Source organism: Thermobia domestica, chromosome 4, assembly GCF_964235325.1.
Source record: "Thermobia domestica chromosome 4, izTheDome1.hap1.1, whole genome shotgun sequence".
Lineage (NCBI taxonomy): Eukaryota > Metazoa > Arthropoda > Insecta > Zygentoma > Lepismatidae > Thermobia > Thermobia domestica.
This window is the reverse complement of record NC_137457.1, coordinates 187,834,239-187,859,856: the sequence shown is the minus strand read 5'-3', so window position 1 is coordinate 187,859,856 and position 25,618 is coordinate 187,834,239. Positions and strand designations below refer to the sequence as shown.

The following is a 25,618-nucleotide window of genomic DNA, read 5'->3' as shown; positions in this document are numbered from 1 at the left end:
TTTAGGATGGCCATTCCGCAACAATTACACTAGGTTAACTTCATCTTACTATTATTATTATTCTTCTTAACTTATTATACTATACTTATCTCTATATTAAATTATTAAATTATTACATTATTACATTATTTTAACACTTGCCGACAGGGCCTATAGCTTGTGAGTAGGACAACTATTGAAGAAAGTCTAAAAACTACTTCTTATTTCCAACTCCGAAAGTTCTATATCTTTTCAGGGCTTCTCTTCTGCAGGAAAAATCCTCTGCATATCCCCGATAATATTTCTCCATTTTCGTCTTTTCTAGCGCTTTATTCATATATTCTATATTTCTATAACAATTTCTTATCTTCTCATGGAGTACTCCTAGCGCTCATATATCTCTGCATACATAATTATTTATATATCTATCAACTCGTCGATGTATGCTTAAATCTCTATATTCAATATTTACTTCTATCTTATTACATTATTTATTTATTTAACATTATTTACTATTAATTATTATTTCTATCTTCTTCTCTCACTCCACATTTTATTATTAGTTATAGTCTATGTTATAGATCTATTGATGTTCTTCTTTTACGTCTTACGTCTATAATTACTTATATTCTAAATCTATCTACCACTAAAATTTCCTTCTTCTCAATACTCACATTCCTAAATCCAACTCTCTTTTCCTCTTTCTTCCTAACTAATACAACTGAATTGATTAATCTAGACTATATTTCCTTTTATACTAGAAGAATATAACTATATTCTATCTCTACTATTAGATGCTCTAGTAACATCTCTCTCTCTCTCTTCTTTTTTTTTTTTTTTTTGACTATCCTAGAATTCCCTAGAATATCGAAAAATTTTACTAACTAATTATTTCTAACTTAATTTTAATCTTACTCTAAGGGATTAGCTAAAAATGAAGGATATCTCCACAAAAAAAATTTGCACTGCTTTCACGTGATGTGCGAGTCAATTCTGTGTCTCTTTTCAACAATCACGGAAGACTTATGTTGCATTATAAATAAATATTCTCATCGACGTTTGGTAATCACCCAATTTAACTCGAAGAGAATGGGATTTCCTTCCTGATTAGAGTTTCCCCTAATGAAAGGTTTGGCCTAATTAACAGGGTTTCTTAATTTTTAAATTTACGTCTAGACTAAATCTACCTCAATTGCATCATTCACTTTTTTTTTTTTTTTTTTTTTCATTCTTGCCTTCTCTTACATCTAAAATCCTAACGCAAAACTAATCACATAAAATCATTCATGTTTCTTTTCCTTTGTTTTGCTTTTCTTCTCCATAGTCTTCCTATTTTTATTCTACGTCACTATTTAAAACTATATTAAAACTATATGCCATAAAGACATACTATAATAACCGATTGATAGTCAGATTTTCTTCCAATAATAATAATAGTACTATAATTACCCATATATCTACGTTCTATATTACTAACACAAAATATCTTATAATTAAATTACTATCGTTACTAAATTCTAAATCCTTAATAATATACTAATAATATATCCTTATCCCATATATATCTAACCAATACTAATATCTACATAACACTCTTGTAGTTTCTTGACCATCACTAGGCTAATAACCAAGGTGTTCGTTGTTTGAAGAACAACGCAAAAGCTACTAAATCAAGCAGTGATTTATCGCTTGCTACTATGATTTGTGCTCTTTTCTCGTATAACGCTACTGTACTAACAAACTCAGAAATCTTTACTGCCTGCGTGCAGTCAAATCTATTTCTAAAATGATCAAGCCATGTATTCACTAGCTCTTGACTAGCACCGCTAGTAAATAACGCACATACTCTGTATTTAAGTTGTTCCTCTTTTATTGCGAAAAATATAGCGTTGCGTATTAATGTATTTGTTTCAGCAATACCAGTAATTATGGATAAGAAATGTCTCCTAAATCCCAATTCTACTAACTTATCAACGCTAAAATCCTTCTCAGAAAATTCGATCATGTAATAGTTTTTATATCGGCGACCCAGAACATTCTCTCTAAATGTCTGTTCTTTGTTTACACTATATGTCGGAAAATATTCCGCAAAATATCTCAAAACTCCTAAATCTAATGAATAGTACCTAGATTTACTAAACATTGTCGCCGGTTTACCATTGTCTTTAAGAACAGGGTAGTGCACCCTATGATTGTTCTTTAGGGACAACATTGTAACTATTACTATTGACTATTAATTGAATAATCAATAGTCTAATCCTAGAATTAATGAAAGTTATATTTAATGTATTGTACAACAACAGGTTCGACTCTGTTGTTCTGCCTGCTTCAACACGGAGCAAATTTTCTGTGCGGCCGTCAATGTGACCTTGTACCTTCGTGTCAACTCGGGTACACTCGTGCGTAATCGCTTGAACGACTCTCGTCCTCCGTTCAACACAACCTGCTTGATACATGCATCTGTTCTGTGTGTCCAGAACATAAATACAACGAAATTATTTCACTTTCTTTTCTCTTAATATTATTGTTGTAAACTCGTAATATTATTACTGTATTTGTCACTTTTATTAACCTTATTATTACAACACAAACTAGCATTTAGTTACTATGTTTAATAAACGTAATTCGTTGTTTAATATAACTGATACACTTTTCTGTCATTCAATCAAGAATCGAACTCAGTAGTCGACGCACTTGTTTTACCATTAAGCTGTATTGAAGCGAGGGTGGGATGGGTGGGTTTCATTAACAATTATCTTAGTTACTACTTTTAACATTATTTACCATTGAGAGTGATTTTAAAATTTAATATACGCACATAATTCACCATGGGTGGGACGGGAGGGATTTAAATTTACTATTGTTTATTACCATATCAATCTAATTACTTTTGTCCGTGTGATAACTCAAAAAAGGTATTATACAAATACTTTGACTTTTAACTGGGAAATTAACCCAACGCATCTGCACCATGACAACCTAGCCACTCAGTGCCTATTTGGGGATGCAATAATGAGTGCTACTAGGCGCCTTCCACTCACCATCTAGAATGAGTGGGTAACTTATAACTTAACTTGCGAGAGGTTTATTTAGGGATTTAAACAAATAAATATACTTCCACTTCATTTAACATAAAACACTGTATTTCTAAAATCTGATGAATGAATTGTGAGATTTCTGAATAGTTGCTATAACGGATATTCGGAGTCATTTGCCAGTAAGATATAGTACGACCAAGCATTGAGCTTTGAATTCTGACTCGGAGTCACACATACCTGGTTCAATCTGTTGTTGTCCCACGTCGATCTGGTGTTGAACTCTGCACCTTAAGCTGTCACTCCTTGTTGTTGGACGATGAAAGCTGGCATTGAGGAATGGGCCTCTCAATGTAAATCTCCCTCGAAGTTCTGCGTCGTTATAATATGTCGAAGTACAACGTACTGTTTTCTCCTATCATCTGGTGGCTAATTAAATGTAACTTGGTTCTCCAGACTCGAACCCAAGTATCTTCAAAATCGAAGACCAATCTTGGAACTCTTAGAACTGACTCTCAAGAGCTGATCTAAACTCCTAGGACTGATCTGATCCTTCTGAACTGATCCGATCTCCATGAACTGATCCGAACTCCATGAACTGATCCCAAAACCTTCTCGTCCTGTGGTTTTGTTTGGCTGGGTCCAACTACCATCGTCTGCTGTTTCGTCTGCTGTTGCACGTGTGACCCCGTTTTCACATGGAGAGACAAATTCCTTCCATGTGTCAAAACTCAAAACTGCAACCCTCGACACGTTCTGATTTTCCGATCCTAAGCAATTCTCCGTACATCCGTAATCTCATGAAATTCATACCATCCCACAAATTCATGTTTTTGTACAATTTCCAGAATCTGGCTAATGTGAGGAAAGACACATTTTCAACATTTCCTTCCTACATTGCCAGACACGATACGATGACATTTTTATACAACATTGTTTACAATGAATTGCTGACACAACTGTTAGCGAGATTGTGCAGCTTGCATTAACTTTACACATTCAACATTAAATTCCCATAACCTTTCTTAATAATTTCAAGACATAAACATAACAATAAATTTGAAATATACAAATAATTATTCTCGAAAATCGAGTTCCTCTACAATATGTATAATTATTTTTCACTTAGGGATCATGTCAATGGTGGTTAAGACTTTGACCAATCAATCATATCGACTTAGTTGCCCAGGTAGACAAAAATTTCCGAAACTATGAAATCTCGGATGACATTAGAAGATGAAGAAGTTAAAGATCGTATTGCTAAAATTCTTCTCCAACCAAGTATTCTCACATATTTGTCATATTAGAAATCATTGTCAGAATAAGTTTTTCCGGATATTCAAACCAGACTGGTTTTTTTCAAGACAGGACCTATTAGTTTCTACACTTGTTATCCATGCAGCGGGAAGCAGACAAAGAAACCACCATCTTAAACGTAGCGACTTTTTTATGACACAAATCAAAGGGTAGGAGACAAGTTCATAATGTACTGGACGATTGCCTGACACTTTTCAGGAGGATTCTTGTTTGCGATGTACAGATGAAACTTGCCAGGATGACTGTCAGTCAATTCGCAGTATCGTAATCGCTAATCGAAAGAGCTTTACATTTGCAGAGATGATACTTTTTTCCAATATTAGGTTTTCCTTTGTTAAGTCGGTAGTACAAGACACTCCCACAGGCTGAAACTGTTGTACCGATGTCCTCGCAGTCTTGTAGCGCCTCAAAAATGGTCCTGCGAACGTAGTAGGTCTATCGCTTTTTTCCAACTATTTCTTCAATGATGTACCACAAGGGACATCTGCAAAAGACAAATCTTTGTAGAGCTTTTTTGAGATAGTACTCTAGCTGGGCTGTATCACCATTCTTCCGTCTCATATTAATGGATGTTCCATCGCAACCTACTACGACGAGTCCTAACTTATCGATATCATCTTCTAAAACAAAATTTCTGATGGCATTATCCATATGCTGCACAATAATGAAAAACTAAAAAAGTATAAAAAACTTTCAACGTCCGGACAATACAGGAAATATCATTTCACGAAGACAAGACACATAAACTCACCACACTCAACGAGGTAACGAGTCCTTTGAAGAGAATGCATCTTTCCTGATTTGAGTTAAAATTTGTTTACATCAAACTTTTAGTAAATGAAATACAATGCCAATTAGTAATACTTTCACAACAGTATAATAGCGATTAAGTTAAAATTGGAAATAATGCTCTTCCAAATGCAACAGAATAACGAAAACTGCACTATCTTCGGCAGAACTCAAATGCCATATTATTTTGTTACCGCTTGAACCTTGGGCGAGTCCACTAGTGTTGTAGCAGGGAAATTAGATTGATTCACCCACCTACCTCGTAATTCAGATGCCGCAGCAAATTAGATTCGCCATTTGTGTGTTTTTTTTCTAATAAATTCTGTTAAGTAACTTATTAAAAACATTGTATGGAAACGTGAAGAGATGTTTAGATAAGTTATTATATTATGTGAGAGTTCAAAGCTATGCCTTCTGGCCTGTGCAAATTAATATTTATATAATATTTAATACTGATAAGTTGACTTCCAAAACAAATTATATATATAACGTGCCACAAAGATCTTTATTTGAATTCAAAATACATGTCGCAAATGTAGAATTTATCCTAGTTTTCTCATATTTTGATTTAAGCTTATATTAGATCCGGCAAAAAGATCCTCCAATGCCTATTATTATTATTATTATTATTATTATTATTATTATTATTATTATTATTATTATTATTATTATTATTATTATTATTATTTGTAGCATTGTTTATATCATTTATATATGACATGCATGCAAAATAACTTCAACAAATAACAAACATTCTTTTTTCAAAATTTTCATCAAAAGTAACGTTTTTAAATTTTTCTCAAATTTTAGGTCCGATGCAGTACCTCAAGACTTTCACCGATTGAGTTAAATTTAGCACACTTATTCTTAAGCCAATTGAGCAAAAACTTAGCACTAGCCGTAAACAATTTTCCAAAAATGTAATTTTCGAACATCTCTACTTTATATAGATAAATGATGTGCTTGAAAGTGAGCACTCTTTCACGCTTCCTACAGAAAAGTTAGTCCGAGGAGAAAACTCAGTGAGTTGAGGCCATACTGGGACACTATTTGGTATATGTTAGATCTTGGCAAGGATGATGTTTCATCTTCGAGGGAAAAGTACACCTAGAAGAAACACTGAACTCTTTGCTGACTGTGTTCAGATTTCGAAACTCGACTCATCAATATTTTCCTCATGTACTGCAACATATCTATATCTTCCAAGAGTGTTGTAATCACTGACACGAACTGTCTGTAGTTTCTATAGCAGACGAAAGGTTTTCATTGTGCAATAATATGTCATGGATGACATCTACGTTTTCTTGGTGTATTAATGAAGGTGTACCGCAGCGAAGTTGATTAACAATGAATGTTTAGTAATCTGCAACTCAAATTCTCTCAGTATCATTAGGTCGTGTACAGTATGGTGGATCGAAAAAAAAACTTTTCCGAAATTGATATCGGCTCACACGGGAAAAGTTGCCCAAACATAACAATAGTTCATTGATTTTTTTTCAGTTTCCGGACAATGCCTCCGGGTGCCGCAATCGGCATAAAATTTTGGATAAATCAACATAGGCAACAAGCATTGTACCGTATGTAGACAGTTTGTTTTATCTTGCAATGCGATTCGGAAGTAGCGTATTTCTCTACGTGATCGCTCTTCAACTTTATGTACTGTACTAAAATCACTAATACGTATAGTTCCTTGCTTGTTTTAACAATAAAATTGCATTTATTGACGTCGAAGTTGCGCAAACAATAGGAAAGATGAATGGAAACATGATTCCATTATTGTGCCCATCAGCGCAAGTCGATACAGTTAAAGTTTGCTCCTGGTAGTGGGCGAGTTCATGTTGAATGAATGACATGACTGAAGGGAGTTGGGTTGCTGGGAGGGCCTGTGCTTTGCTTTAGTTTTGACTGCGATAAAATCAACGTTTGACTGTTGAGTGTTGACGGAGCGGGCGTTCTTTGACTTTAAATTGTTCGATTCGCGGGTGTGCAGTTAATATTCTATAATCGACTTTCTGGAGGCTAAACAATCGGACTTGTCAACAACGGTTGTAGTGTGCTGCGATGGAACTGCAAGCAACACCGGTAAACACATTTGTAGATTTGTCAGTATCGAAAAACGACTTCGAATGGAAATTCAGTGAGTAGAATGCCTTCTTCATTGTAACGAGCTTCCACTGCACCACTTGTTTCAACATTTGGAGGGAGACATCACTGGTCCAAGGGCTTACTCAGGTCCAATAGGGACGAAACTCACTTCGTGCGAGAGTAAACCAATAAGGTCTTACTAGGCAGTACCGCTTGATTGGCTGGACGATATATGACAAAGTAAAACATGATCTTAGTATTGACCGAAATTACTTGATGAGACTGTGCAGAGCTCTGTCGACAGGAGTTTGCTCACCAAATATACGTGACCTGAAGTACGGCCACGTGAATCATTTCCGGTGGCTGACGACGGTTTGCCTTTACGTAAGAGAAAAGTCATCTAGTCCTTCTTTAGTTTGGCTCGTCAAATTCATTGTGATTGTCTACGTTTCGATGTGGTTCGCGATTCGACGGCATCCTTCTTGCAGTGACGGGCGCGACGCGAACCCTGTGGAAAATGGACTTGCTTTCGTCAGTAATTTTATCGGATAACCTGAAGAAAATAGTATTTTCTGTTCTCCGAACAAACGTTTTTTTTCGCACATCCTGAAAATATGTTGCTGGCGATGATCACCGGCTCTTCTTCAGTTATTCCAACTCTTGGAAGGTGACGAATAAAAAAGGATCGCGGCAAGGCACCAAAGAAATCCATTCGATAGTTTGTCATGCCTGACATTAACTTTGAAACTAAAACTATTATGATATGATAAGCAGGTATTCCGTCAAAGTCACCGAACCGCGCTTGACTAAAGCGCCTACATCGCAAGAAGTAGAAGAAAACATCAAAAATGCAGCAGTCGCAGCTAAGTTGATTGTACGAAAAGTTATTGTAGCATCCAAGAAGAAATGTGGATTTGTAGGAACAGACGGCTTCATTCGAGCAAGGCTACTGTCCGAAAAAAAATATTCCCACTTTTGAGTCGCAACAAGGCCTCATCACTAAAGTTTAGATCTTAACAACATGCCTATTGTCTACTGGCTGGATGGGTGGGCGGAGTTCGACGTGCAGCTACCTTCACGTTGTGAGCTCTGAGTTATTTTAAGCCATATTATCGTTAACGTAAGCAAAGAACTGAGCATATTGGTGATGCCAGTAAAGGACATAAAGTTGAAGAACGATCACGTACAGAAATATGCTACTTCCGAACCGTATCTGAAGATAAAACAAACTTTCTACGTTCGGTGTAATGCGTGTTGCCTATGGTGACTTTTCCAAAACTTTAGGCCGATTGAGACACCGGAAAACATCGTCCGAAAAATGCGAAAAAAATTCAGTGAACTTCTGTTAAGGTTGGGCAACTTTTCGATTTGGATTTCCTTATCGATTTCGAAAAAAGTTTTCTTTCAATACACCCGAGTGTACAGTTCCTGAGCGATTGACATATATCAAGATGGATTTTGAGGTGACATCCTTCAAGTAGGGGTATTCAATAATATTTCGGTTTCCCTTCCTGTTCCTTGTTCAAGCTTATTCACAAGTTCATTCTGTCTTTGCGTTCGGATTAAAATTAAATTCTATGGTCAGTAATGTAGTTTAGAATTTTGTGCCCATTGTGAATATTTTTGGTTCTAGTTTGAACTATTCACATCAATTTTGTTAAAAATTAAACAAAAAGGGACAATAATAATAATAATAATAATAATAATAATAATAATAATAATAATAATAATAAAAATATACATAAATCAATGACGCTTGAACGGACTAACTTATTTCTATTCAAAGTGAAATAATAAAGAAGTATACAAAATTCAATTTGAAGTTTCTTTCTTTAAATATTACGCTCTTTTTGCCACATGAAGAATACAGAATTATTATAAAAACAGTAATAGTAGTAATGGAAATAAATAAGCGATAGTTTATGAAACCGTTATGCATGATAAATCGAATATTTTCCAGTCGTGTTTCAAGTTCCAAGTTTATTAACTGACAACTTAAATTATTGTTCGCTTACATTGATTTCTTTTTAATGAACAGGAGGATTACATTTGGTGCTATGAAACAACGATTGATTTTGAAAGCATGCCTTTTATTATTAAAAACGAAAAGAATTAGTGATATCCTTTTCCAATAACGGGTTAGTATTTAAGATGGATCCCATTCTTCACGCACTGAATCCATACGAAAGAGTTTTCTCGATCTATTACAGTTTCTAATCCAAGAGGATCTGAATTGAATTTGGTAGTTAAATAGATTTCTAAAACTTTAAGTTTTTCTATATAGTTAAGTACGGAAATAGAACTTATTTCTATGATACACAGTTGAACTTTGTTTTAATTCGAGTAGGTATGCTGCCATGTAAAGTTAGCAATTTTTGTTAAACATTTACCAAGCACTATATTGTAATGTTATAGAGTGAATGTTGTTATTATTTTTATTATTATTATTACTGTCCTTTTGCCAAAGTAGCAGAAAAATAATCATGGTAAATACAAAATTCTCACGTTCACCATTGACCCTTGAATTTAATTTTCTCTGTACCAAAACCAAAATGGATTTGGCAATAGGCATAATGAAGGAACAGGAAGAGACAACCGAGCTGTTCTTGGTCACTTCTACTTGAAGGATATCACTTCAAAAACCCATGTTTGTATGTGTCAATCGTTGAGAAACCGTCCAAATTCTAGTGCTACTGTGAGAATTTGAGTTTCTGATTTCTTAAAGGTCTGGCGTTGATTGTTAATGAACGTCGCCGCGGTGCAAACTCAATAATAATAATTACCATAATGATAATACTAATACTACTACTAATAATAACATTATTAACTGCGTTCTAGTAGTGATAAAGAAGGTTTCAGCGGTGATAGTGATATTGTGAATACCAGAAGTCCGGATTTATTTTCAGATTTACGAAAATCTTATAGTTGGATTCAAGAGGTGACTTGAACTAAGCAGGAATCACATTGAGCTATATAGAAAATCTTTTACGCTAGCACATCATCTTATTTTTTGATAAATTGAAAGTTGTTAGTGTAATATATATATTATAAACGTGTACGGCAAGAATAACTGAAAAATGTCATAAAAACGTCAAAGCATTGAGTGGATTCGAACCCGATTTTAAGTATTGCATCGATACAAAAATATACTACTTAACACGCATGATTATAGCAAACAACTATGGAACGCTCCTTCAGTTGTATTGGCAGATAACGAACTCCTTAACATTCCTAGTTTTTTAATCACTATCTATATCTTTTCTTCGAGAAGCGTGGCATTTTTTAAACAAAGGTTTCTGCATTAATGATAACGTACATTTTTTGCTAAAATTATAATTATATGAAGTATCAAAAAAGTAACTGAGAATTTGAAACCGCAAACTGTATGTTGTGTTCGAAAATCTTTGTATTTTATTATTCCCCCTCCCATTACTGTTAAAGCGTTGTTGCCAAAGTTGCAATTGTATGGGACTTAGAAAAGTTTATTTGCGCATTAATGAATTCGAGAAGTGTACATTTCTTCGCAGCAGTTTGTCCATGACAATGCAGTACTTATTAAACTCTAGTCTTTCTCCTGATCCTTGCGTTTCTGATGTATGGACCACCTTGATTGATACGACGAAGTATCTTCAAGCAAATGTTACTTTCTGGTTTATTAGTCTAATGATTTAGTTCATGAAGTTAGAGGTGTCCATAATGAGTACGGTTTTGAGTATGTAATATGTCAAAACTTAGCAAAGAATTGGTAATAGAAACAAGTGAAACGAATTCACTGGGTTAGTACCTAATTGGAAAGATTAATTCTCGTCGATGTCAACTAGATGAAACCTGTTTTTCAAGTAACATAGCTTATAATATCTACCGCAAGTGTTACATAAATATAATACCAAAATTTCCAGAAGAAATGATTGTGTCGAAATTTACATCTAATAGAAATTTTGTATTTACTAATATATTTAAACATAATATTGCGACTTGATACATTTTTCTAGTTTGTTTATATAATCACGAAATAGTGTGAAATGTTTCAAACATGACAATCGTTATATGAAACTAATCACTAAAGGGACTGAGTGATACTATTTTATGCGTATATACGTTAATATTAAATTCTAGAGAAATGATTCATACTTATGTCAGTATCTTGTAAGAAATAAACTTAAGTACATCAATGTTTTAATGATGATTATTATCAGTTGTAGCTTCTCATAATATTACCCTATTTACATGTAAGGATCATTTGTATTTCTCTACAAAAAAAAAAAAATAATAATATACTTTGTGCAATAAGCAATGAATTACAGTCTTGACTTCTTTTTAATAAATATTAGTCTACAGCTTAAAAAAACATCTTCAATATTCTAAATATTAAATACCACAATTCAATTACATGCAATATTCTATAACGTATCAAGTTTGTAATTAAGAAGAATTTAAAAGATCCTTAAAATAACAGTTTTATTTATTAAACATAACAACTTGTGCTTAACAATAGAACTGAATGTATGTTTCCTTTTCTGTTGAATGAATTGATTTAATGCTTGTTATTTGTTTTGTTCGTTGAAGAGATGTCAAAAATGTTATAAGATAAAACAAATATTCACTTATTGGAGATTTTACACTCAGGCAGGGAATACGAATTATATTGTTGAAGAATATCACCTCCATTTTACGAAAATGGTAAGCTCTTTTTTTATTTTGTAGATATATATGAAATAACATGGGGGTATTAGTAACAAATTTCCTCTTTACAAGGAATTGTAAATATAACACAGACACACACACTCATATACGAGGATAAATCGAAAAGTAAGGTGAAATTGCCTGTCAAACCCATAGTATTGTTGTAGCTAATTAATTCTTTTCCATGTTACAAGTAATCTTGTAATAGAAGTGTGACGGCTTGCACAACATTCTATGTCCACCCGTCTGGTGCTGAGAGCAACTCAAAGATGGCGCAACGACTGGAACATTACACCAAGGAGAAAGTGCGCGGAGTCATTCGTTTTTTCTGTGCCAAGGGAATAAAATCTGTGATATTCATCCAGAATTGGTGCAGGTCTACGGAGATAGTGTTATGTCGCTGAAACAAGTGTACGTGTGGTGTAATGCATTTGCAAGTGGTAGGAGTACTGTCACAGATGATGGCAGAAGTGGCAGACCATCAACGTCCAACACAGACACGAATGTGGCTGTCGTCGATGCCATGATTCGTGAAGACAGAAGAGTGCGGTTGCAGGACATTGCCAATGAATTGAATATCTCTTATGGTTCCGTAAACGGTATCGTCCTTGACCAACTGGGCTTCACAAAAGTGTGTGCGCGCTGGGTACCCAAGCTTCTGTGCAAAGAACACAAAAACCAGCGAATGGGCATTTCCCTGAGCCACCTCACACGTTATGCCGACGAAGGAAATTCATTCCTTCATCGTATCATAACGGGCGATGAAACTCCGATACCTCTATGGACACCTGAATCCAAACGTCAGAGCATGACATGGAAACATCCATCGTGACCACAGGCCAAGAAATGCAAGACAATAGCATCTGCCCAGAAAACAATGGCTACTGTCTTTTGGGACCGTCTCGGTGTTATTCATGTTGAATTTCTGGGAAAAGGGTACGACCATTAATGCAGACACCTACTGCCAAACCCTGGACAGGCTGAAAGCAGCCATACGGCAGAAACGGCGGGGGGACTCCGAGAGGGCATGTTGTTACTGCATGATAACGGACGTCCACATACAACCGAACGGACCCGTACACACCTCCGCGGGTTAAAGTGGGAAATTATCGATCACCCTCCGTATAGCCCTGATTTAGCCCCGTCGGATTACCATTTGTTCGGCTCCCTGAAGCAACATCTCCGTGGGCAGCGTTTCCAGACACTGACAGAGGCACAACAGGCTACACGTACCTGGTTAGGAAATCTGGAACCACATTTCTTTGAACAGGGCATGGATGATTTGGTGCCACGTTGGAATAAATGTTTAGACAACTACGGTTCCTTCTTTGAATAATAGTGTGATACCATACTTCAAACATAGTAAAGCTTCATCGACGTATCTCTGTACGCTTTTCTGTAAATCAACAATTCACCTTACTTTTTGATTCACTTATATATATATATATATATATATATATATATATATATATATATATATATATATATATATATATATATACACAGAGGGTTGATTAATTCGTGTGTCAATTTCATTTGTTCACTCTGGAAAAGTAGTATCAGGTAAAGCCGTGCAATTTGGTCTAACTTTAGACGAAGGACTTAAGTTTTGTTTCGTCATAGAAGCATGTCGCTTGTGCTAAAGATTGAAGAGATCAAAGGTCAAATTTCAAAGGTCAAAGGTCAAAGGTCAAATTTCGATTTTTTTCCTTATGAGACTGCAATGGTAAATTCTGAAAGAGCCTGAAAAAACGTAAATCGAAGTGATAACAAAGAAAAATCTGCATGGTATGATTCTATGTCGCAAGCCGACCAAATATGCGTCAATCAAGTGTCAAGGTCAGAGGTCACGGTCAGATCAAGTTCACAGATCATCTTGAGAACCCATTTGAATACTCTGAAAACAACGCAATGTCCGTACCTCATCATGTCAAATAGGTTCTCAAGGTGACCTTGATCTGACAGTGACCTCTGACCATGACACTTGATTGACCCATATGTGGTCGGCTTGCGACTTAGAATCATACCATACAATTTTTTCTTTTTTATAACTTTGATTTACGTTTTTCCAGACACTTTCAGAATTTACCATTGCAATCCCATAAAGAAAAAATCGAAATTTGACCTTTGACCCTATATCTCTTCAATCTTTAATACAAGTGACGTGTTTCTATGAGGAAACAAAACTTATGTCCTTCGCCTAAAGTTACACCAAATTGCACGGCTTTATGCCATACCACATTTGCATAGTGAACAAATGAAATTGACACACGAATTAATCAACCCTCTGTATACATACATATATGTATAAGCATGCATATTTTAGATACAACCATAAGTAATTACCTAAGAATTGTAAAATAACAATGATTATTTAAAAAACTGTTATAATGAAAATTTCAAATGAAACAGTAAATATCTATTCTTCGGTACTTTGTTCCCATGACGTTCGGCAGGTAATACTAAATCTTCTACTTTCAAAGGCTCCAACATGTCATGTTATATCACTGTCTTAACGTACGGTACAGCATTCATGCCGGTTTTTTTTCATATAAACTTATTGACTGTGAGCTGTCTCTCCATACTCCTTGCTCGGTTGCTACAGAAATTGATGCACCAATGATGTATGTTTTTACTCCTAACATCCCTTCTCCGCAATTACAGAAGAAAGATTTCTTCTAGCTCTTTACTAGCGGGTGACGTTCCCATTATAGCCGACACGTTCCCACGTTGAATGGCTATGCTTATGCGTTGAATCAGGAAACTTTTTGCTCGATTATCTCCTGATTTAATTGATAAACGGTGGCCGATTTCTTTTATAAATTTGAGACCTCCTTCTTCCCAAGAACCGCTAGATTCAATTGCTATTGCGACAAAGCAATAGTTGTCGAGTAGATTGCTATATTTATTCCTTTTTTCTTTCGCTTTTCGAGCAGCTTCGAGTCCAGCTTGTACTGAGGCATATTGTAGGTTAGAGGGGGCATAGGTGTCTGAACATGTGAAGTCCCAAATCAATGCCTTTCCTTTCTTCCAAGGTACTAATGTCATACCATCGGGTCTTTTTCCGTCAGATCGGCAGCATCCAATCGGTTCCCTCACTGCTGGGATCCCTGCTGATATTAATGCTCTTAATATTATATCATTTACACTTGAATGACGTGGGTGTCTGCCTGCGCTGCTTTTGCACGACAAACCGTGTAATCCTTTTTTATCTACAAAAGTGTTACAAATGGAGCAGTGGTGTGGATCATATATATATGCTCCCAACCGTAGTGCAACTGATACTCGGAAGCTCTCATTGGATAGGTGTAGGCCCAGAGATGGTGATGGTAGAGCTTGAAGCCATGCTCCGTTTTCTGGGGACATTACCGCTAAAAGTCTGGCTTTATCTTCGATGTTTTTTGTAGTCTGTAATAAAGAAGCTGCATGGCAATTAACGATGGGCTCGTCCCAAGCCGACTGATTGTTACGATTTTCGAGAGTCGGAGGGTCTAACCCAACTAAATTTGTCCATTTAGCTATGCAGTCCATCACATCTGGATTGATGATTTCGTCGTTATCCCATTGAAGACGTGATATATATATGCTTGTATATCAACAAATTTATAATTTATTTATACTATTTTGGTGTGTAGATTATGAGAGAAACACCAATTATATTACAGATTGCTACTTGGAAGTTTAGATTGTTTATCTTGTTGTATTCACATAGAACATAATTCAGTTGGTTACACTTTAACTGACGGAATCTTGTGTTTAATAGTATTTCTTTAGGTAAATTGATTTTGATGACAACTACATTGTACAATATTTTACCTTAATACCTTTCTTTTCATTGACAGTCCCAGTAATCCTCATACGTTATCTTTTTATACTTTTGTAATGAAAATTATATTGTACAATAATTACTTTAAAAGCTTTATTTTCATTGAAACTCCCAGTAATCCTCATTCGTTATCTTTTATGCTTTATTTAAATGTAGTTCTGGTATAAAAAATCTAGGTAAAAGTAAGATATATTTATAAACGTGTCTGGAAGGAATGTATTTGATAATAATAACGATACTAGAGAGAAAAATAGAAAAAAAAATAATACTTTGGTAATAAAATGATCTTCGTTATGAGAGAATAACCCAAATCAAAGCACAGGCTGGTTAAAAATATGCTACTAAACCAGGCAGAAAAACAAAATAAGGGAAAATTATGACCGTTTAAAATTTAGAGAAAATGCTATTAAATATTATACTAATATTAGGAAGGGAAATGTAAAACATCCAAGGCATATAATCATTATACTTTGAATGGTAGCTTAATTCGAATTATGGATAGGTAGAAATTCATTGATATGTTAAGTATTGTTAAGCGGATAAATATTTCGTACATATCTGTTATAAAAAACAAAAAACAAACAAAAAATAGTGTTTTGGGAAGCTTGTATCTACAGTTTCAGAATTCGATGAGAAATGACTACAAAAAAACGTTCCAGTGGAAATATAAGTAAGTTTCGCATTATTAGTGTGCAGCTGGCCGTTGTCAGCTCAAAAGCTCAGATAACGTGTAAATGAATCGTACATTGAGATGTGAGAACTGACAAGTTACTCCCAGGATTTTGAAAATTCTGTATTAAGTAGAGGACAAACTATGAAATCTGCTCTGGGCTGCATGTGAATAAAATGAAATGAAATGAAATCTTTGAGTTTTACGTCCCACGATTCTGCCCGTTAGGCTAAAGGAGACGGTGATGATGAGTAATGAATCAAATGGTGGAATGAAGAAAGTGAAAGGAAACGGGAGAACCCCGAGAAACAAACGCACATGGTGTTTGTCCACCGCGAGGCTCACTTGGCTGGGGTTGTGGTCGAACCCGAGACTCCAAACACCGGAGGTGAACTCTAACACTGAGCCACCGCGGTCCCACTGCATTTGAATAAAATTGAACATTTACAAAAGAGACAGATTGTGATGCATAAAGGAATGAAATAGGTGTAATGTGAAATAGCAATTAAGATTGCTTAATGTACTAGTACTTACTTGCAGACTTTGGTATTGTTTTCCTCACGGTTTCTTCGTAGATCAATATTTGCCAACACATAATTCTCCTTCGTCGCCTCAGCGATGAAGCAGTTGGAAATAAAGAGGTATTGCGACTCAGCGAAAGAAGTCATAGTCCAGTAAAGGTCATCTTTGTGCCAATAAAGGAACAAATTAGTAAAAATCTAAAAATTTTTATGGAAGTAGCGGAACGTGTCAGAAATAATGTACTAAAAGTACCCTATAGTCTCACTGTAGCTTTTCCTGCAATTTTCAAAAATGTCCGCTCTCTAGACGACGACAAGGAATTTACTGAAATTGTAACTCTTTACATTCAATGCTAAAGTCACCATTCTAATAATCACAAAGTTATGTATCATGTATTACAAAGAACAAGAGTTAGAAAATCTAAATAAATGGCATATATACCCACCGTGCTAAATTTCTAGAAGAAAAGGAAAAACAAAACAGATTTTTATCTAAAAAAAATATTTTTTCAGAAACCATGGGAAGTTTGCAACACCGACAGTTATTGCACATCAACAAAACACTACCAACAGAAGTCCTTGATACTTATCTCAAACATTGCCAACAATGACACAAATCGGTACAATACAAGCTGGGGAAAAAATATAAGCAATAATAATTTGTGAGCTCACAGTGCAAAAGTGCATAAGATGACATTTACTTTTAAGGCTCTAGTCACCTTTCGCTGTTTCTCAGAACTAAGAGTTATATATCATTAGAAATCTTAAGAAATGTAAATTTGAAGGAGGTAACACTTATACTAATCAAGCTCAATCTGTTGAAGAAGCGTAAAACCAAAAATTTCGGGACAAAACGGGATTTCGATTTAAATTGTCTAAAATTTGGAACACTGACAATGATCGTATGTTAACAAAATTCCACCACCACTTTCACTATCATAATTATTATTTCACTTTAAAATTGGCGTAAAGTTTTCCCAATGCAATGAGTTTTTATTACATAGTTTTATACCACGAAAAATAGCTCAAAACTATTTATTGACAGTATTAGGAAGTAAGAGAAATTAGTAGTCGCCTTTGCATCGGAAAACCGTGATTCACACACTTATAATCACTCACAACTGCAATAGTCATTTGAATGTAATTTTGTTCTTAAATATTTTGTTTATAACTAAAATGCAATTTTCCTACTGGTGATATTGAAATCAAATAACTAGTCCATTCAGATTTATTTTATTAGAAATCAATGAGATTATCTTTTCTATCTCGTTCATCTCGATGGTCTTCATCATTTGGTTTTGCAATCATACATTAAATTCCTCGACACTGACGACATAAATAAAAGCACACAGTTCCTGCTTTCCAACAACCGTACATATGTTTAGAGCCCTTTTTACAATTACAGGATATTAAATGCATGACATTACACAGAGAATGTTTCTTGGTCATTCTTGCTGGTACAAGAATATCTCCTAATGTTTCCGTCCCTATTCAGTCGATTACATATCATTTTCAGGCCACACTTCATCATGGTGATACGCTCTCAAGATATGAGGTTTCGTACCATCACTGGTGAGTGGCAATGTTGTTAACTGTATTTCGTTGTGAATATGGCAGTGACTTACTGCACTGATGGATGGATTATACTGAATTCATCCAATGAGGTTACTATTACTGCACAACAATGAGGTGTTAATAGAAATGATGTGCCAGTTTCAATCAGAGATTGTACACTAGCATTATCGTGCATGATAACGTGAAGTTAGCTTCGTAGATCTTCCTGTTTTTGAGATAATTGTAATGCTTTTTGCTTTCTCTGTCTATACAAAGCATAATGTGTCGCATCCAGTTGAAGCATGGTAACTGAGGAAAACAATTAACATATTTGCCCATGCATTTTGCAAATTCTTAGTACTAAATTCTTTTATCACATCTTGTCCACGTTCTGGCTTTCGAAATTAGATATCATACTGATTATTACCTTGCGCAAGCAAAAGTATTGAATTGTCAATATCCCAACCAATTACTACGATGTAACTACAAAGATTTAAAGAATTGGCCAGAGCAGTTTTAGCTATAAGTGCGCAGGATCACTTCTTGCTTGCTCGGTTTGAATTCCAGCTTCTGTCAAATGAACCATCAACTCATGGGTGAAACAATCCTTATTTTTTATAATTACACAATCATCATATATTTAGTAGTTGATAATATGGTTTCATTTGTGAAAAGTACCAAAGCTGAATGAACCTTTGATTAAGGTCGTTCCTGTTCATCGGCTTTGGTACAGTTTCTAGTACAATACCCATCAAAAATAACTGTAGCTTTCTTTCCAAAGTATGTAAGTACATCGTAGACATACCAGTTGTACACGTCAAGGTATGTCTTAGGTTGTGGCCAAACAACATGATGTACAATCTAGCATCCATCTATAACGTACACATTGTTTCCAATATAAGTTTTAGAATCTGTCCAATATTCAAACATATCATATAAAGCATATTTTTCGTTTTCCTTATGGACATTTGTGTGAAGAGAGAAGGTGATTAGAGTGTAAGCTTTGTAAACAAAACACTATCAGAGAATTTCTTTGGACTTCACTTCGTATATGATTAGGTTGAACATTAGTATGGTGTTTACAGCCAGAACCTGATCATGTATGCGATTTGGTTTGTACATTACGGACAGTAGGTGTTAACTTTTACATTCCCAAAAGTCTATCCATACGTTCCCTCCACAGAGAAAAATCCTATTCCCTTAGCAATATCACAGTTGACCATATCATTGTCTACCATGTCAGTCCTTAGCGACGCGAGCACCGGATATAAAGGGAATGGAGAATGCTGGCAAAACCATCGCAAGAATTTCTTTACATTTAATATATCAGGTAATTCCTTGATTTGGTATAGTTCCACATCCCGACAGGTGTGAATTTCATGCCTATCTTTGCTTAATAATTTTTCAAGACATTCTCGAAAGTGGCATGCTGCTGGCATGCTATACTCACATTGATATTACCTTTTCAGCCATGCTTCCCCCATGGGTCTGAAAGCTGCTGACTGTTCTCTTTAAAATCTGCTCAATCTTTTATCAGGCCATATACAACTACAAAACATCTTTCCTACGAGTAGTAAAATAATCGTCTCGTGTAAGTAGCTGGAACTCACGAGGATCCATTTCATCCTCGAACTACAACATTTCTTAAGTACCGATGTCCATATTTGGCATACAAAAGATGCCCAGCTGCATGGAAGTGTCGTAACATTTGTCGTATGCAGAAAAAAAGACGAAGATTCCTGCATCCAGTTCTCTCGGCACGCATTAAAAGACGAATAGTTTGTACAAGCTGAAAGTACAAGGCAAATAACTTAGAAATACTTTTTTTCTGCAGCGGCGTCCATGAATAATTTCATGTCATTTGCAATCTTGGTTATATTTGATTGTTGAACAACTACATCAGCATCAATATCTTCTTCAGTCATTAGAGGAATACAAATATCATACAATCGACGTGCAAACTTCTCAGACAGTCGAAATCATTAAATGCAATTGCTAACTGTGTTTGAAAATGAGTTCGCAAAATAAGAATTGCCTAACATCGTCTGTGGAATGGAGTTACTAAGATACACAAAAGACCAAAATTCTTCAATGCTACTACCTTTCATTACATATGCACCTGCTGCCATAAATGATTAATGTGTGGAGAAAACCAAATCTAACAACCACCAAAGGTAATTCACCAGAATTTCTCCTTGGTGTAACAATGTTACATTCTTTAACGTATAAAGGTTGATCGAACAAGACTAAGCACATTTTTGATTGTTTATTGTACATTCTTTGCTGGCAAACATAAGCGCCGAGTTAATAGCATCCATGCTTGTTGGCTGAAGATTGATGAAAGCAGAATCACTACTTGAAGTGTTTGGTAGTTGCTGTTGTTGTTATCAGCTGAATGAATCCATTCCAATTACAGCAAATTGGTGTCTTCAAACAACTTGAGTATCATCCACGTTCCATCGTAAAGAAGGTGGGTTTCAGGTTGGTTATTCAGAACCCGAAAGTATATTATATCTTCAACCATTAAATCCAGAAGGAAGGCATTTTTGAGTGTGCACGTCAAAACTGGTATCTTGCATCCATTCTTTGAACCAAGGTAATGTTCAATGATTCGTAAACGACTCAAGATGGATGGAAAGCATTAGCTGATATTTTTGTACCAGCAAGAATGACCAAAAAACCTGCTCCGTGTAGTATCATGCATTTAACATTCTGTAACTGTGAAAAGTGCTGTGAACATCTGTGGAGTTGCTATAAACCAGGAATTGGGTGCTCTAATTTATGTCATCAGTATCGAGGAATTTAATGTATGAATGCACAAGCAAATGATGAACACCATCGAGATGAACGGACTAATAAAATAAAATAAGTTTGAATGGACTAGTTATAAAAGTGTTCTTAAAGTGCATACTAACGCCTAATATAAACATCAAGTTTTTTCAATATTATTAGTAGGAAAATTGAGTTTAATTATAAACAAGATATTAAAAGCAAAATTACATTCAAATGACTATTGCAGTTGAGAGTGACTTTAAGTGTATGAATTACGGTTTTCCCATGCAAAGTAGACTACTAATTTCTGTTATTTTCTTATACTGTCAATAAATAATTTTGAGCTATATTTACGTGGTGTAAAATATGCCATAAAACGGTTATTGAATTGGGAAAATATACGCCAATTTTAAAGTAAAATAATAATTATGATAGTGAAAACGGTGTTGGAGTTTTGTTAACATACGATCATTGTCAGTGTTTCAAATTTTAAACAATTTATATCGAAATCATGTTTTGTCTCGAAATGTTTGGTTTTACACTTCATCAGCAGATTGAACTGGATTAGTATATGTGTTACCTCTTTCGAATTTACATTTCTTAATGTTTCTAATATATATAACTCTTAGTTCTGAGAAATAACGGAAGGTGACTAGAGCCTTAAAAGTGAACGTCACCTTACGCAGTTTTGTCCAGAGTGGTCAGAAATTATTATTGCTTATAATTTTTTTTTCCTCAGCTTGTATTGCACCTCTTTGTGTCATTGTTGGCTACGTTTAAGATAAATATCAAGGGTCTTTGTTGGTGGTATTTTGTTGATATGTAATAATTGTCGGTGTTGCTAACTTCCCATGTTTATGAAAATATACCTTTTTCTAGATGAATAGCTGTTTTCTTCTTCCTTTGTTTCTGGAAATTTAGCACTATGGGCATATATATTATTTATTTAGATTTTCTAGCTCCTGTGCCTTTCAACCATACATGATCCATGACTTTGTGATAATTAGAATGGTGACTATAACATTAAATGTAAAGAGTGACGAATTCCGTAAATTCCTTGTCGTAATCTAGAGATTGCGGACATTTTTGAAAATTGTAGGAAAAGCTACCGTGAGATTTTAGCGGACTTTTAGTATGTTATTCATGACATGCTCCGCTACTTCCATACCAATTTTCAGCTTGTAGGTAATTTGTTCCTTTCTCAACCTTATCTTTACTGGACTATCAGTGTTTTAGTTGTGGTTGAGTCAAAATGTAAAAGTACTTTGTAAAAGACAACTCACTATTATCAACAACTAAACAACGTTGAAGGTGGCAAATGCTCCGAGAACTAGAAGAGGTATTTTCAGAAATCTCCAAATCCTTGTTGCCAATGTTACTTTTTGCTTGACTAGTATTACAACTTCAACTAACTATTTCAAAACACTTCCAATCGTTTTGTTCAACGTTCCTGCCAGATTATTTCCTAGTTCATTGATAGATTCTTCTGTGGCGTTCAAAAGTGCATACTTCATAGATTTATGATGGGATAGTGATGTCAGAAATGCGGACAGAGAAACAATCTGTTGTTTTGTTGTTTATCAAAGATAAGACAGGCAGCAAGAAAAATTCGCTATTTTTAAAATAAATTAAATTAGAAAAAATGAATTGAAATGCAACTCAAAAGTGATTAAACATCGATGTTCTTTCTTTACTTTCCACTTAAAATAAAAAATCTCAATGCTCGAAATAACATAACTCATTATGTACATAAATACTTAGCAAATTCACATACTTTCACATCTCCTGTGAAATCAATGTGAAATTGGAAACATTTCCGAGTCACAAATTAGTTCACATTTAGTGTAAAAAATACATTAGTATATCCATTCAGTGTTTATGGTAAAATCACAGCAGCAAATATAGTCTGCATAGAAATCATTTGGTAAGAAATGGTGAGTACAGCATAAATGTTGACAACACTAGCACAGTTGATAGGAGAACAGTCAAGAACAAATGACATAAACATAGCAACGTTGATATTGTAAACAGATCACTAAGCACAAAATGTAAGTCTCGAAATCACTGCACAACATTTTTATACGTAACATGACTAGAGTGTTCATTCAGTGCAAGTTGATAGCAGAGTAAGGTAGAAAGGTTAATTATAGGCTAGTAATATAACAAAATTAAGGGAATACAGTCTATGACTACCGCAAACACGTAAGATATGAGACTAGGAGAATAATAATACAATTGTGAAAGTAAAAACATAATATATATTAAATATCATTACAAGCTAGAAGAAAAATTAACAGAATATTACCAATAGAAACAACAGATAATACAACACAAAAGAATGATGATTTCAGGTTTTAGGCAGAAGCAACAAGACAGGCTATCACCAAACGCATTCTTAAAACTCTGACTAAAATATACCAAAAATTATTCTTTCTTCTTGCATTAAAGCAGCGAGACGTGAACCGACAAAAAATGTGGCATCAGTCTATTCTTCAAGTATACACAAATGTCTAACTTATAATGCAAACTTTTTCATTTATCGTAAATCACCATCCATCTTTATGACAAAATATGTAATTTCACTATACAAATTGTAGGCAATGAAAATTCTTCATGCATGAAATCACTAAGAAAAACACAAGAGGTTTTAACGGTATATATTCTTTTGAAAAGAAAATATTGACGGAGCATATTTCCAATAACTACTAACATGTCGCTAAAACTATCCATAAAAAAGACATTTTAGTTAATCGCATCCACACTCAGATCATAAGATGCATCTGGAAAAATACGAAAATAACGTGTGAATTCCTTCTTCATTACTATCATAACATGGATAGCATATAAATATAAAGTAACAGTCGCGTATGTTTTCCGCATTTCTTTCTTCTACTAAAGATAGTATATCATGTGAATGTTGATTTGGTGCCAAAGTATATAAGCTGTTAAGTATATCATTTCAATGTTGATTTGGCGCCAAAGTATATAAGCTGTTAATAAGATATCCAAAAAACTTGTTCTATAATTTTAACCAACAGTTCTAAGTGACTGAGAAAAACAATGCAGTTAATATGAGTACTCTTTTCTTTCGTTCCATTCTTTGCTGTAATTGTTCTTGTCGGAAGGAACTTAGAAACACAAAAGAACGAAACAAATTCCATAATAACATGGCCAGTGTCAAAACAAGATTCGTCACCAACTTCACATATGTTCCTCATCCTTCAAATCTTTCTTTGAGAATCGTATATGTTTCTAAAATAACCTTCATCGCAGGGAAACAGCTTGCACTTCTTTACCTTCATCCAACAGGTTCCTTAGGGCGATCTCGTAAGCTAAGAAATCTCTCAAATTTACTTATGTTATTAGTCCGTTTGAGAAATAGTAAGCTCCTAAAGTCTACTTTTACGTAAAAGTGACGTCCTAGTAGAAAATAACAAAATGACCGAAACGAGTAAATAATGTTCAGAAGTTCAAGTTCATAATGGTGTCGAGGTTTCTCACTTTTACTTAAGCTACGGATACAATGAGCAATGGGTCCTTGCTCTGGAAAATGTTGAGAAGTTATAGGTTGTTTGAGAACAGCAGAAAAACCACGAGTGGATGCATCACAAAATAGGTATACAGGGTGTTTCGGATTGTAATGCATTGCATACGGCGATTTTGTGATAATGAACTTGATATTCTGAAAAACATTTTTTCTCCATGGTAACGGTACTTCTTTCTAAGGAGCGAGTTCAAATGTTCTGTACTTTCTGAAATATTCGGTAAAAGTAGTCTTACAAAAATAGTTCATACTAAAAACACTTTTATGTATTTTTCGTCTTTGGACGTTTATAATGTAGTCAGTTATTCTCTTGGAGATTCTCAGACCATCGTTCGAAATATCGTGTCCCAAAATCTTTATTAAAAATAAGCCATTTTTTTCTGATGCAAGTGTGAGACCACGTTCCCTAATTTGTTGATATAATTTCTCGGTAAGTGTAATAACATCGTCAAAAGTGTTTCCGCCCAAAATGCTTCCAGGTACTTAAAAACTTGTTCAGACTCTACTTTTGTACCGTCATCTTCACTAATCCGTTTAAACCTGCAGAACACGTAATTAAACCTTGAGGAAGAACTTGAAAAGTCAAGGAACAAAATCCTGGGATTGAAAAAGAAGTGACCTGCAGAAAATCCTCAGCAACTCTAACCAGGAGAAAACCACTCATTAAGTGAGTAGTACACAAGTAGCGACACCTACTAAGCCGCGAAATAATGTCCTCTTTCGACAGTACAGGAAAGCTATATGGCGCTATATGGCGATTAATTTCTCCTGCGTCGATTATAAAACGAAACAAGCCAGACTTGTTTTTCACGAAAATAAAAGGGGAATTGTAACTTAAAACAC

At 34.8% G+C, this 25,618-nt stretch overlaps 2 protein-coding genes and 1 long non-coding RNA gene across 3 annotated transcripts in view; 2 read left to right on the top strand and 1 right to left on the bottom strand.

Moving 5' to 3' along the window:
- The window catches only part of LOC145683417 (hemolymph lipopolysaccharide-binding protein-like), a 708,489-nt gene that overhangs the window by 648,558 nt on the left and 34,313 nt on the right, over nucleotides 1-25,618 (bottom strand). The window lies entirely within an intron of this gene.
- The window catches only part of LOC145682969 (uncharacterized), a 220,979-nt gene continuing 207,144 nt past the window's right edge, over nucleotides 11,784-25,618 (top strand). The window contains exon 1 of the long non-coding RNA XR_014130961.1: nucleotides 11,784-11,885. This is a non-coding gene — a long non-coding RNA (uncharacterized LOC145682969). The remainder of the gene's footprint in view (nucleotides 11,886-25,618) is intronic.
- LOC145682970 (protein GVQW3-like) lies at nucleotides 12,283-12,720 on the top strand. Its single transcript, XM_081754327.1, has one exon. The coding sequence runs from the start codon at nucleotides 12,283-12,285 to the stop codon at nucleotides 12,718-12,720; it is 438 nt and encodes a 145-aa protein (XP_081610453.1).